Raw genomic sequence first — 14,108 nt, 5'->3', positions numbered from 1 at the left:
CCCAGGTCATGGCACAGAATAGACACGAAATACAGGCAACGAACAAATGAATGGATGAGCAAATCCAAAGATCCCAACACCAAGCCAAGGCCCTGATGCTGTGAAGTCAAGACCAGATTAACCACCTACTTTCAATCCCAGCTTACATTTCCTTATTTCATTCCTTTAAAGAAAAGGAGGCAGCATGGATGGAGGAGGAGGAAGTTCTGCGATGAGTCATCGCGGGCAGAGAGGCACAGCCACAGTGTCCAGCATACCCCACTCAGTGTAGCTGCCCTCAGAATAACTGAGCTTTTGTTATTTGGAAAGACTAGGGGCCAGTTATCTTTGTTAGACCCTCCACTGAAGTAGAGAAAACGCAGCTGGGCAGGCCAGATGTTCTACAGTTAGGGCCATTTATGAGGAATTTGCTTTATTTCTTTAGGCATCCTAGCATCTCAGTGATTTAATTTGCTGGTTTTGTGTTGTAGGGAACCCATGGTGGGAAGGAGAAAACTTGAGTTTAATAGTTAACTTTTATTGTCATTGTTGAAGGAGGGAATACTTAAAATGACATCATAAACAAGGTCTTAGAACCCTTTGGTGGCCTGACCCGGACAGAGTGGGAGCTTCACGTTTTGCTTTAAGTGGCATTAAAGAATTGCAGCCCAATGCCATGTTAAGTGGGCAGGGCAGTTTGGTACCACCTGCCACACTCGCAAGGAGGAAGAGAGCCAGTTTTCCTTAAAGAGAGTTATCGTTTCTGACCTTTGCTGGGCCATAAGGGAGGTGGCAAGCTCACAAGGTTAGGAGGGGGAAAAAGGATGTATGGGAATCACAGATATCTGCTTGTGGAAATCTGCTGAAGTGGAACATTGAACCATTCATTACCACGGTGTTGCCATAGACTTGAACATGCCCAATCAAAATTGGCTATGCCTCAGGTTCAATTTTTGGTGCCTGATATTCCTTTCCTTTCATTTTTCTCCCGTTTAAAAGCAATTACTAAATACAGTCTTAAGAAAGCACACTTAGAAATACATGTATACGGGTGTGGACACAGACCTAGATATAGATAAGCCGAGTGGCTGTATTCCTAGTGCGTCATAACTCCTTATCTCTACTGCTTTGTATTCACTAATCCTTGTATAAAAAAGATACAAAGGGGCCCTGGCCGGGTGGCTCCGCTGGTTGGAGGGTCATCCCATGCACCAAAAGGCTGCGGGTTTGCTTCCCAGTTAAGGCACATGCCTAGGTTGTGGGTTTGATCCCCTGATCGATGGATGTTTCTCTCTCACATTGAAGCTCTCTCTCTCTCTCTCTCTCTCTCTCCCTCTATCTCTATCTATCTCTATCTCTCTCTCTACCTCTCCCTCTCCCTCTCCCACTCTCACCCCCTTCCCCTCTAAAATAAATACATACATACATACATATCCTCGGGTGAGGATTTCAAAAAGATGCCAAAGGGTTTTGTGCAATGAATTGATTTTTTCTTTGTGCTAAACCAAGCAGACATAATTCAGTTCTCTTCCTCATAGCTGAGAAATGAAGTGTCCATCAAAAGTGAGGCACTGATTTGTGGAAGAATCACGGACACACGACTGGCCTTGACTGTCAATAAGTCAGACTTGATATGTCCATCATCGGAGCACTGTCATTCAGAGTGGGCTAGATACCCAACCAAGTCATGAGGTCACATATAATCTCACATCAGGTGTTAATAAACTGTTTTGGCTAAGGGTTTTATTTTGTTTTACCCACTTCTTTATTTCCTGCTTTCTGGTTTGGGCCCTTTTCAAAAAGCTATGTTTTGCTTCATTTTTTTTTTTTTTGTTAACCACTTCAGATCCTTTTTGGAAAGCAATGGTATATAAACAAGCAATAATTTAAAGATGGAAATAAAAATTAACTGGGCATGAAAACCATATGCTGAGTTAACCTTTTAAAAAAGATACATGGCAAATGCATTTTATAAGATGTATAATTGCTTCCCAATTTACAGTGTTGTCTAATGAAAAATTACACAAATCCCCCAATTTAGGAAGCCCACCATAATACATTTTTTGTTTTGGTATATATCATCACTAAATAATTTGTGCTTTATAATGTAATATCTACAAAACCATACATGTTGTTAGGAAATTATATTTATGTTTCCTCCAAAACCACGACCACAAATACATGCCAAGATCCAGTCTAATTTATGGATGGAGTATTTCAAAAGTGGTACTTGACAAAAATATTATACCTGGTTTTATGTAGGATGACATTTTTAATGCCCCCTGGAGATATCTGAGAACAAAGCTGGAATGTGCCAAAATCTTCAAAGGTTACAGTCATGTGAAGAGAACCTGGTTCACATTTGTATTTCTAAGAAGCTACTTTTATGACTCTTGAACACATTGCTCAGAAACCTCTGAACACGTTTATGGTATAGCTGTGGCTCTATCACACCTGCCTACTCGCGGCCTCCAAATTGCTGAGAAGAAAGCCAGGCCGACTCTGGCTGGATGAGAGTCTGGAAGAGACCCCAGAAGCCTCCCTCCACACTCGTGCGCCCGTTTCCATAGATGCTCTGTTTGTTATGTTGCTACGCGCAAGACAGGTAGCACTCAAATTGTTTCTGCTTCATAATGCAGAACTGTTTTATTTGCATAATTTCCCTGTTTATTTTCTTAGTAAGGATGTTATCACTGACTGACTTGCGTGTGTGTCTCTCCAGGTGGGAGCAGGGTCTGAGGCAGGATGACTCAGGTCACTGGCTCCTGGCTGTTCTTACTGCCCTGGTTCCTCTCCAAGTGAGGCCAGGGACTTGGGTGGCTGCCCCATAACTCTAGTCTGGGAAGATGCCCGCCCCGCTCGCCCCGCCCCGCCCCCAGCAGCTGAAGAGCTGTGATCAGTGCTTCAGTTCCCGTCCCTTGTTTATATTCAGTGAACAAAACTGTTCGCTATAATTAATTCCTCTTCCTGAGCCCTCCAAGCAGGAACTGCAACAACTCACTACGGAGAGAAAGGGGAGGCGGGAGGGGGGTGCCTCATGTTCTTCCTCTTCAAAGTAGGAAACAAAACATGATTTGAGGTGCATCTGTGTAAGGAAAATCAAACTTTCCACAGAAGAGGAGAGCCCTCTCTGGCTGTGTACCCAAAATGAAATCAGAACTCCATCTCATGCCAGTTACCGACAGCCCTACTGTTCCATACTCTGAAGCAGCGGTTCTCAACCTGTGGGTCGCGACCCCTTTGGGGGGTCGAACGACCCTTTCACAGGGGTCGCCTAAGACCATCGGAAAACACATATATAATTACATATTGTTTTTGTGATTAATCACTATGCTTTAATTATGTTCAATTTATAACAATGAAATTGGGGGTCACCACAACATGAGAAACTGTATTAAAGGGTTGCGGCATTAGGAAGGTTGAGAGCCACTGCTCTGAAGAATCCAAAGGGCCACTGAGTTTGTTGGCAAGTTTCTGCCCCTGGCAGAGTGCAGAGGAGGCAGGTACCTTACGGCTCCTCAGCATCTGCTCGCTTCCTCTCTGAGTAGCTCCAGTTCTGGAGACAGAAAACTTTGGGGAAGGAATTAACCAAAAGACTGCTGGCATATATACCTAGTTCCCTGACAATGGCATGCTCCCTTTGCCTCCAGGCCTCTGTACTACCTACTTCCTCTGCCTGCAACACCTTCTCTCTCATTGTTCAGCCTTCCCAGACCTTCCAAATACAGGTTGGAGGCCCCCTTCTATGCTCCCCTAATACCTTGACCCTTCTCCCAACTTAGCATCATCACTTTGCATTGTAACTCATCAGAGCCCTAACCTCTACACATTCAACTCCCAGAGGGCAGGGACTATGATTCTCTTGTTCGAATAGCCAGCTCTCTGAACTGTTTAGTACACAGAAGCCACTAGAGAAATATTTATTGGATAAATGGATAGATATGTGAGCAAATGAATGGATAAAAGACAACGTCCTAAATAGAGCACTGTTATCCTATTTAGCTTTCAAAAAATAGCATTGGGTTCCTAGTCTATTCTGAAAGCAATTCTACTCTAAGCAGCACTAGGATATAACTAAGCCCATGCTATGAGGATCTGGAGGAAGATTCTGACCCAGAGGGTGATGGAAACATCAAGGATGAGTAGGGTTTTCTCCCACAGGATAGAAGGATGGTTCTGGAGGTGGAGGTGTGAAAAGTGATATGGAGAATGAGAGCTTTAGGGTTTGGTGGGAGGCAGTGAACTTGGGGCCCCAGCACTTTGAGGAGGCATAGCTTTAGGAAAATAAGCCCAGCAGGCAGTGTGGGAGCAGACAGAGTAGAGTCCGGAGGCAGGTGACCAGCTTGAGAGTCACTGTGGAGTCTATGAGAGGTGGGGACAGCCTAAACCAGACGGCAGTAGTGGGATGGGAGGAATGGGTCGGTCCAGGTCAGTACTGAGACAACTGGACTTGAGAGGTGTGGTGGTGAATGCCAGTGTCTCCCCTATGCATCCCCGCTTCCCTACCTGGGGATACACATTTCCCAGACTCTCTTTGCAGTTACATGAGGCCATGTGTCCAGGTCCTGGGTGATGGAATATAGTGTGTTATAATAATGTTATGGTCATAAGGAAATCCCTCTAATGTGTGAAATGATTATTGTGTGAAACGTTTGCTGTGTGAAGACCCCAATACTCTGTAACTTCCAAATTGGTGAACACCCCACTATCTTGATGTGAACGCCCTAAGCCCTTAAAGTGTAAACACCCTGCTCCTAGCATAAGGCACACTGTCTGGCCCACACCGATAAGGCACAAGTTGTTTACTACCGGCTATATAAGCACCGGATCTTCTTCAGTCGATGTCTCCTGCCTGATAAGAGGAGGACTCCACATTGCTCCGTGAGACAAGCCCCTGACTGCTCTGCTGTGTGAGCCTGAACCAACTGTGGCCGCCTGTCTGTCCCCATCTTTGTCATCCGTCTTTCAGTATGCATCGCCGGGTGGCCTTTGCCGGAGCCTAGGACCCACTAGGAATAGGTAAATAAACCTTATGTAATTGCATACTAATTCTGTCTTGTGTGTTCATATGTTCCGGTTCGGCTCAACTGTCTAGACATTGAAGTAACAGGGGACAGGCCGTTATTGCTGACCTCTGGTCACCTGCGTATGTCCCACTAAGTCTAGGCAGATAATTAATTGGGGCACAATTGGGACAAAGTGGAAGTGCCACGTGCCACCTTCAGGTCAGGGCTTGACAAAGCCCTAAGGCAGAGGTCCACAAAACAGTGAGCATCAGAATCACTTGGAGGCTGTTGTGCAAGTCACTAGGTCCCACCCCTAGAGTTTCTAATTCAGTAGGTGCAATGGGACCTATTAATGAGCATTTCTAACAAGTTCCCAGGAGATGCTGATATTGCTGGTCCATGGACCACACTTTGAGAACCACTGCCCAGGGCTATGGTGGAGGCAAATATTGAAGGAGCATTGTGCTTCCTCTCCGACCTAAACACCTCGCCAGCACTGTCTGCAAGCATGAACCAGATGTTTATTGTGTTAGCACCATCCATGTCTGGATCTGTTTGTTACACTGGCTTAGCCGATCCTAATACAGAAGTTTAGGGAGAGGAGAGATTTGAAGATGACTTGGGTAATTGGGGGAACAGTAGAGCATGTTGGGATGGAAGGATAATGAATTAATTATCACAGTCATAGCGAGTCCTCCACTCCACAAAGACCAGTCCGTCCATCCAGGGCTCATCTAGTGGAGGATCGTCCCTGCCTCTGTTCCTGTGAACCCACTTCTCTCTTCTTAGCTGAGCCCTTCGCGTCTTCCAAGGCTGCCTTTGAGTCTCACCTCTCTCCTTGTCTGCCAGCGTTCAGACGGGAAGGAAACTGATGGCTTCTCCCTCTAAACTCCTGCAGCATTCTCAGCGGCAGCCCTCATTTTACAGGCCTTAATAAGAGCAACCCCTTCTATCTGGATAGCACATCACTATTAACAATGCACTTGGGCCTTTTTTACCTCACAACCACGTGGAATAATGTGGAGGCACACATACACAAATTCTCTCTTCATTATTATTATAATACTAGAGGCCCGGTGCACGAAAATTGTGCACTGTGGGGGGGTGTACCTCAGCCCGACTTGCGCCCTCTTGGGAGCTCTTGGGGGATGTCCAACTGCCCGAGGGGGCTTGGGCTGCAAGAGGGCACAGGCCAGGCTGAGGGACCTCACCCCCCTTCAGTGCACGAATGCCGTGCACCGGCCCTCTAGTATAGGTTATTTGTTGAATTGAATGAATGAATTTGAATGAATTCATTGATGTCTACTACTGACTATGGTGCCCAGGACAAGGAATTTAACCTTCCTCACCCTCTAGTTTTCCTCCATAAAATGGAACAATAGCTATCTTGCAGTGTTATTGTGAATATCAAGTGATATAGTTATGCAAAGGTCCTTTGTATGTTGTAAAGCAACATTTGGACATTAGCGAGTATCTACTATTATCCCTGTAACATCACTTCTCCATTTCAAAACCTTGTCTTGGCACTTGAGATCCTCCAGGATGTGTCTCCAGCTTACCTTCCCAGCCATATGTGACTCCTGCAGGGACCTATGACACTTCAGCTAGAGCTTACCAGTCTAAAAAGGCCCACACTTCCCTACTCCTGTGTGTGTGCTCACACTGGCCTCTGCAGACCTTTGTCAAAGTCAAGTTCCAGCTCAAATCCTCCTCCTCTGTGAGGTCTTCCTTGATACCTCTGACCAGAACCTCCCCTTCCCTAGGGACCCCACAGCACCAGTTTGCACCTCGTCATTCCCATGTCTTGAATATGGTGGTCATGCTTAGTAGATGGCTTTCCGTCTGACCCCTTTCCAGAGCTGCCTCTGTTTGTGGTTCTTGTTTTCAAGAATGTCTGTGTATTGTGTATTAATTTATGTTTTATATAATTTTAATCATTTTAGTGGCTTAGCTTTTGGAAGGGTGGAAATTTTATCCTGTACTTTATCTGCCAGAAGCTTAAAGAATATGTACAAATAACTGCAAGTCATCTATAAATCCAGGAAAATACTCAGGTTTTGGCCTTGTTGGGGAGTGGTGCTAGAGGGATGAATGTTTATCCAGAAAGCTCTTGCTTTAAACGTCAACTCCCCACTTAGAGCCTTGGGGGACCTTTCATTACCTGTGGTGCTGAGGCCAGTGTACTCAGGGGATGGGTTGCTGACAGGGGAGGATGGAGGTGGCACTTCCACGGACGTGGCCGATTTTGCTGGAGAAAACGACGGCACTGGTGAAGGGGTTGGTGGGGCAGCATCTGTCAAGATAATCTCTTCTTGGACTTCTGCTACGAGTAGAGAAAAGGGTGGGTTCTTACAGCCAAAGGTCAAGCCGAGTTGTCTTTAAGGGGCTTTAAAAAATGACAGTCTTTCTGCTCTGTCATGTCACTCCTCTGCTTAAAGCCCTTCATTGGTTTCCCATCACCATCATGGCACCCAAGGCAATGTCCATATACAACATGCCCATTCTGCCACATGACCTACTCGCCATAATCATCTACATTCTCGGGGGTACAGAGCTAAACAAAGAACCACAGAGCACAGAAGTAAGGACACAAATCAAACTGCCAAGTAGGGCAATGTCCAGGGCAGTGCTGGCTTACCAGTGCTTCCTTCTCCCTTCATGGCCCGCATAAGCTCATTGGCCCGCTCCTGACAGTGCAGGGATTCTAACAGGTAGAGCACGTAGTCATCAAACATCAAGTGAATTAGGTGAAAAGACCCTGGTGAGAGAAGACCCAGACAGAAGGGTGAGTCGTGTCAGCACACAGCTGCCCCTCAGACTGGTTAACAGCACAGGTTACACTGTGCTCAGAAGATCTGTTCCGACTCTCAGTCCCCACTCAGCAATGATCTCATGTCAGAGGTTGCTCTTTTTTTTTTAAAAAAAAATTTTTTTTATTGATTTCAGAGGGGAAGGGAGAAGGAGAGATAGAAACATCAATGATGAGAATTACTGATCGGCTGCCTCCTGTACACCCCCTACTGGGGATCAAGCCTGCAACCCAGGCATGTGCCCTTGACCTGAATCAAACTAGGACCCTTCAGTCCGCGGCTGATGCTCTATCCCCTGAGCCAAACCAGCCAGGGCTCAGAGATTGCTCTTGTTCGCTGTATCCTCAGCCTAATCTCCTGCGCAGCATAGGTAAGTGGCATTTACATTTTGTGGCAATGCTATCTTTTCCTTGCTCAATCTAAGAACCTTTGACCTTCCTCCAACTGCCTAAAAGAACTTAGAAAGAGGATCTCCAGGAAGGGAGGTATCATCATAGACAACTATAGTTTAAAATGAACTAGTTTGTGATAGACCAAAAGGAACCTGGCAAGGCCCATTTGATCAAAGTCCTTTCTGTGTCCCATTGTAGTCGATGGTTTTGTCCCCTCAATTTAAAACAAATTTATTTACTTTATTTTTTTATTTTTATTTTTGTTAATCCTCAGCTGAGGATATTTTTCCATTGATTTTTAGGGAGAGTGGAAGAGAGAGAAACAGTGATGCGAGAGAAACACAGTGATGGGTTGCCTCCGACCAGGGCCAGGGCCTGAGGAGCCTGCAGCCAAGATACATGCCCTTGACTGGAATCGGACCCGGGACCTTTTGGTCTGCAGGCCGATGCTCTATCCACTAAGCCAAACCAGCTAGGGCTAAAATTTTATTTTTCAATTATAGTTGACATTCACTATTATTTTATATTAGTTTCAGGTGTACAGCATAGTGGATAGACAATCCTATATAATAAAAGCCTAATATGCTAAGTGTCTGGTCAGCTGTTCAACCAATCAAAGCATAATATACTAATGATATGCTAAGGCTGCTCAACTGCTCGCTATGATGTGCACAGACCACCAGGAGGCAGATGCTCTGACTGGTAGGTTAGCTTGCTGCTGGGGTCTGGAGGATCAGGACTGAGCCAGACAGGCCAGACATGTCCTGGAGCCCTCCCGCAGTCCCTCTCCAGCTGGCCAATCTCCAGTGTCCCTCCCTGGCCCAATCATGCACCGGTGGGGTCCCTCGACCTGGCCTGTGCCCTCTCACAATCTGGGCTGAGGGGCCTCCCCTACCCGAGTACACAAATTTTGTGCACTGTGCCTCTAGTCATATATAATTTACAAAGCGATCCCTCTGGTAATTCAAGTACCACCTGGAACCAGACTTAGTTATTACAACATTATTTACTATATTCCCTAGGCTGAACTTTACATCCCCATGACTGTTTTTTAACTACCAATTTGTATTTCTTACTTCACCTTTTTACCCAGTCTCCCCAACCTCCCTTCCCTCTGGCAACCATCAGTCTGTTCTTTGTATCTATGAGTTCGTTTCTGTTTTGTTTGTTCATGTATTTTGTTATTTAGATTCCACACCAATAGACCAGTGGATTAAAAAGTTGTGATACATATACTCAGCCATAAAAAAATGAAATCTTACTATCTGCAACGTAAGGATGGACCTGGAGGGTATTATACAAAATGAAATAAGTCTGGGACCCCTTGTTAAAAATGGCCCAGCAAATACTTCTTTCCCAAACATTTGCTTTTTCAACTCCATATGAATTGCCTTCCAGCCCTCTGAAGTTCCAAACCACAGCCTCCTTCCTCCTGATTTGTCCTTGTGTCCCATATTCGTATGGAGCCGTTTGTACATACATAATTACAAATTTTGTTATTTTCTCCTTTTAATCTGTCTCTTGTCAATTCGATTATTAAACCATCCAGGTCTAGTTTACTTATTTAGAGGCCTTCTGGGACTCTCTGGCTTTATTTTTCTTGTGATTCTGTTGTCGTCACCACCACCATTATCATTGTCGTCATTGCTGTCATCATCGTCTTCACACTTACCTTATATTGAGTACTTACTCTGCTGAGACTATGCTAAGTACTTAATTAACGCAGGTCTCTGCCTTACAACAAACTGTGAGATGGGTGGTATTATCCTCTGTTACAGGTAAAGAAATGAGTCTCCCATCAGTAATCCAGTAGGGATTTGCCTGTTTGGTTTAGCTAGTCCCGTGGTCGGCAAACTGCGGCTCGTGAGCCACATGCGGCTCTTTGGCCCCTTGAGTGTGGCTCTTCCTAAGCCTTAGGAGTACCCTAACTAAGTTAATAACAATGTACCTACCTATATAGTTTAAGTTTAAAAAATTTGACTCTCAAAAGAAATTTCAATCGTTGTCCTGTTGATATTTGGCTCTGTTGACTAATGAGTTTGCTGACCACTGCCCTAGTCCATCTCCTCATAGCAGTAAGAATCAGGTGGCATAAAGGACTGGGTCTATGGAAGGGCCATTGGAGCTGTGAGCTATATGCCCTTTCAAGTCTCAGAAGAAAGTGATGGAGCCAGTTGGGGGCGTTGGGGTAACTCCTCCTTGGTGGAATTTATCAATTTTCTCCTTAGTGGTACCTGGCTTCTGCACATCCCTCCGCCCCACCCCCACCTCATTCATCTCAGATAGATTATTTTGGCTTAGGAAAGCTACAGAGGAAAATCTCTGCCAGAACTCTGAGGCCAAGTGGGTGCTCAGCAGGTCATGCACATCTACTCCTTTAGCCCCTCTCCAGGGAGCCTGCCACAGACTCCCATCCTTGTGCCCACAGGGCTCCAGGCCAAAGTCTCCCATCCTGTACTTTCTCCACGTTCCTTCTCCAACCCAGGGCTGTCTGTTTTTTGACCCCACTTGGAAATCAGCAAGGTTCAGGCTTTACCGAGTCACTGTGAGATAGTCTCCAAGACTAAACTTTCCATCCACTTCCCCAAAATGGGTCTTATGAGCCACTGGGGAGGGTAACTGCCCGGGCACTGGATCCAACTGCCCAGGTGGAGATCCAGCTCTGCCATTTAGGAACTGGGATCTTAGATGAGTTCATCTTTATAAATGTTAAAAACAAATTAAGTTGTTCATTGAGCCCTTACTCATGGCAACCACTGTTTAACCATTGTAGATTTATTGTTACAATTAATTCTCATCACAACTGTATGAGATGAGTGTTACTCTACTTCTCTAAAGGAGGAAACTGAAGCTTAGAGTGTTAGAGTGGTAAAGTAGCTGTCCAATGTCACACAGTTATTAAGTGGCAGATCTGGGACTTGAACCCATGACTGTCTGATTCAATCATCCAGCAACATGGCCCTCTAAAAGGGGAACAACAAACCTATGTTACAGAAGTAGCATAATGAGGACAAATACACACTAGATGCTTAATAAATGCTAACTAATGTTATTATTGCTAAGGTCCCTTTTGTTTCTAATATTCTAAGATCCTATGACTCTCTTGTTCATAGAGTCAAAGTCATCAGAAGATAGCATCAAATGCTTAAAAGGAAACTATCTCCAAAATGAAGAATTATTTGCCAAGATGTTGCTCTAAATCAATAGGATGGAAAGAAACAACCCTCCTGTTTTATATGACAAGGAGACAAAGACCTGAGGAGAAGAAGTTTTCCTAGGACCACACCGCTAGAAAACATCAGAGCCAGACTTGGTCATCAGCTCTCCAGGGGAAGTGTTCATTTGGGGGGTTCAAGCTCTCTTCCTTAATGGCTCTAATTTGTTACCCAGACAGTTTGATAATTTCCTATCATCTTTCAAACAACAAAAGTTTGTGGAGCTATTGCTACCTGCCTTCTATTGTGCTAAGTGCTCCAAGTGGAACAGAAACTTAAAGCTCCATAGTCCCTGACTCCACAAAAGCTACAGTGTCCTCAGTAAGCAGAAATCATTCATTAAGATTATTGGGCCATGGCCAGTGCGGCACGGTTGCTTGAGTGTGGTCTTGTGCACTGAAAGGTCGCCAGTTTGATTCCCTGTCAGGGCACATGCTCAGGTTGTAGGCTCCATCCCCAGTCAGGGTACATGCTGGAGGCAGCAGATCGATGTTTCTCTCTCACATCAATGTTTTTCTCTTTCTCTCCCCCTCTACCTCCCCCCCTCTCAAAAACAATAAAAACTATTAAAAAAATAAAATGAACACTGGTAGCCCGGTTGGAATGGCTCAGTGACTGAGCGTTGACCCAGGAACCAAGAGGTCACCAGTTCAATTCCCACTCAGGACACATGCCCAGGTTGCGGGCTAGGTCCCTAGTGCAGGGCATGCAGAAGGCAGCCAATCAATAATGTTTCTCCTTCATTGATGTTTCTATCTCTATCTCTCTCCCTTCCTCTTTCTCTAAAAAATCAATACAAAATACTTAAAAAAATAACACTGGTGTACTCACCACCTGGCTGTATTTAATAGTCCAAGAACTTAGCATGCTTTAACTATCCTTGAAGCTTCTCTTCCCACCACCCCATGATCTATTGTTTCCTAGAATTTGGTTTTACCTTTTATAAACATACAAAAATTCATTTTCAAATTAGAAGCAATAGCTAATTGAATTTATTTATATATTTTAAAATTTTTCTCATCTTAAAATGGGGCCCTCAAATTCTGACAGGGAGAATTTGGGGTCTACACACCCCTTCAGTCTCAGTAGGCTTGTGACTGTTTTGGACAGCAAGGTGTGGAGGAAGTGACTCTGTTTAATTGGTGAGATTGGGTCATAAAAGGCAATGTGCCTTCCTCCTTAGAACACTCACACCTGGAGCCCCGAGCTCACCATATGAGAAGCTGAACTGTTCAGAAGCTACCATGCTGTGAGGAAACCAAGCCACATGGAAGGGCCACTGCAGGCACCTTGGTCTGCAGTCCTGGCCCGCAAGTCATCCCAGCCCAGGCACCAGACACCTGAGGGAAGATGCCTCCAGCTGTCGACTCACCACCAGCTTTGGGCCTTCCCATTTAAGGTCCCAGACATCTCAAAGCAGAGAAGAGCCATCCCTGCTGTGTCCTGCCCAGATTCCTGACCCACAGAACCCATACGCATAATAAAATGATTGCTTTAAGCCACTTAGCTTTGGGATAATTTGTTACACAGCAAAAATAACTGGAACTTTGTTGTACTCCAGACCTTCACCATGGCTTTTTTTTTTTCTTCTTGCTGAAATGCATCCTTTTATCATGGTTGTTTTTTTTTTTTAAAGTGATGTTCTATGGGTGCCAAAGTCTCTCAGTCTTTGTATAACTGAGTATGTCCCTACTTTGCCTTCACTCTTGAATAATGGTTGACAGTTCTTTGTTCTCAATACTTAAAAGATACTATTCCATTGTCTTCTGGTACCTCCTAAGACTCATGATAGTCTAATTATTGTTCTTTTTTCTCATTGCTTTAAAAAACCATCAATGAGGATTAAATAAATTTGTTTGGTCTTTCTGTACATGCATTTGAGCCCAGGGTATTTGTCTTAACTGTGGTCACTGGACAAGTGTGGGTTTTGTGGTCGGGCAGATTTGACTGTGAAACAGAGGCCCCACCATATTAATCTTGGGCAAGAAAGCCTGCAAGCTCTCTTTCCCCCTCTGTAACAAGGTACCCATTATTATCTGCCGTGCAGAGTTAGCATGAGCATCAGGGGTAGTATGTGCTTCCCAAGCACTTGTTACCATGATTACCACTGTCTTGCCTTTGCTGCATCTTCTACTTCAGGTTCCTCATCTGTCACGTCGAGGGCAGGAAAAAGGGACCTCGCAGGTGGTTGTGAGAATTAAGTCAGAAAGCACCCAATATTAGGGGCCATGTACACGAGGCCCTCAATAAGTGTTACTCTGTTTTTATTCTTAGTATTCAACTGGAGAAAGTTAGAAGAGGCAGTGGCAGTGTGGCTTAGCAGAGAGAACACAAGATCCTCAGAGCAAGAGATGCCAGGGGGAGCTCCACTCACTGGCTGTGTGCCCATGGGCAAGTTCCCTCCTGTCTCTGGATCCCTGCTTCCTCTCCTGCATACAGGGGAAGCGATTCCTGCCTCCTAGTGCTCGGCAGAGGCCTGAGTGACACCTCTAACATCAAGGTTCTGCAATTTAGCAGGTTCTGGGGAAGAGAGCCAGGACAGGACTTCCATGCACAGCACAGCCATCTGGAAGGCTCGGCATGGCTGCTGGTCTGGCGGCCCATCCCTAACAGAACCACTCCCATGTGGCCTCCCGGCCCTGCCCGCCCGCCGAGTGAGTGAACTTTGAAGCGAGGCAGAAAACAAGTGTGTAAAAACTCAAAACG

At 45.2% G+C, this 14,108-nt stretch overlaps 1 protein-coding gene and 1 long non-coding RNA gene across 2 annotated transcripts in view; one reads left to right on the top strand and one right to left on the bottom strand.

The window, feature by feature from the left end:
• The window catches only part of RFX4 (regulatory factor X4), a 131,711-nt gene that overhangs the window by 18,177 nt on the left and 99,426 nt on the right, over positions 1-14,108 (bottom strand). The window contains exons 14-15 of the mRNA XM_036300786.1: positions 7,624-7,743; positions 7,147-7,308 (exon numbers count right to left, since the gene is read on the bottom strand). Coding sequence (XP_036156679.1) covers positions 7,147-7,308; positions 7,624-7,743 — 282 coding nt within the window. The remainder of the gene's footprint in view (positions 1-7,146; positions 7,309-7,623; positions 7,744-14,108) is intronic.
• On the top strand, positions 4,755-13,272 carry LOC118651535. The gene is made up of 2 exons (XR_004966291.1): positions 4,755-4,998; positions 12,586-13,272. It is a non-coding gene; the product is annotated as an uncharacterized LOC118651535 (long non-coding RNA).

This window comes from Myotis myotis, unplaced genomic scaffold (assembly GCF_014108235.1).
Source record: "Myotis myotis isolate mMyoMyo1 unplaced genomic scaffold, mMyoMyo1.p scaffold_m19_p_3, whole genome shotgun sequence".
In the NCBI taxonomy this organism is placed as follows: Eukaryota; Metazoa; Chordata; class Mammalia; order Chiroptera; family Vespertilionidae; genus Myotis; species Myotis myotis.
Note: the sequence above shows the minus strand (reverse complement) of the source record. Positions and strands in the feature narration are given on the sequence as shown.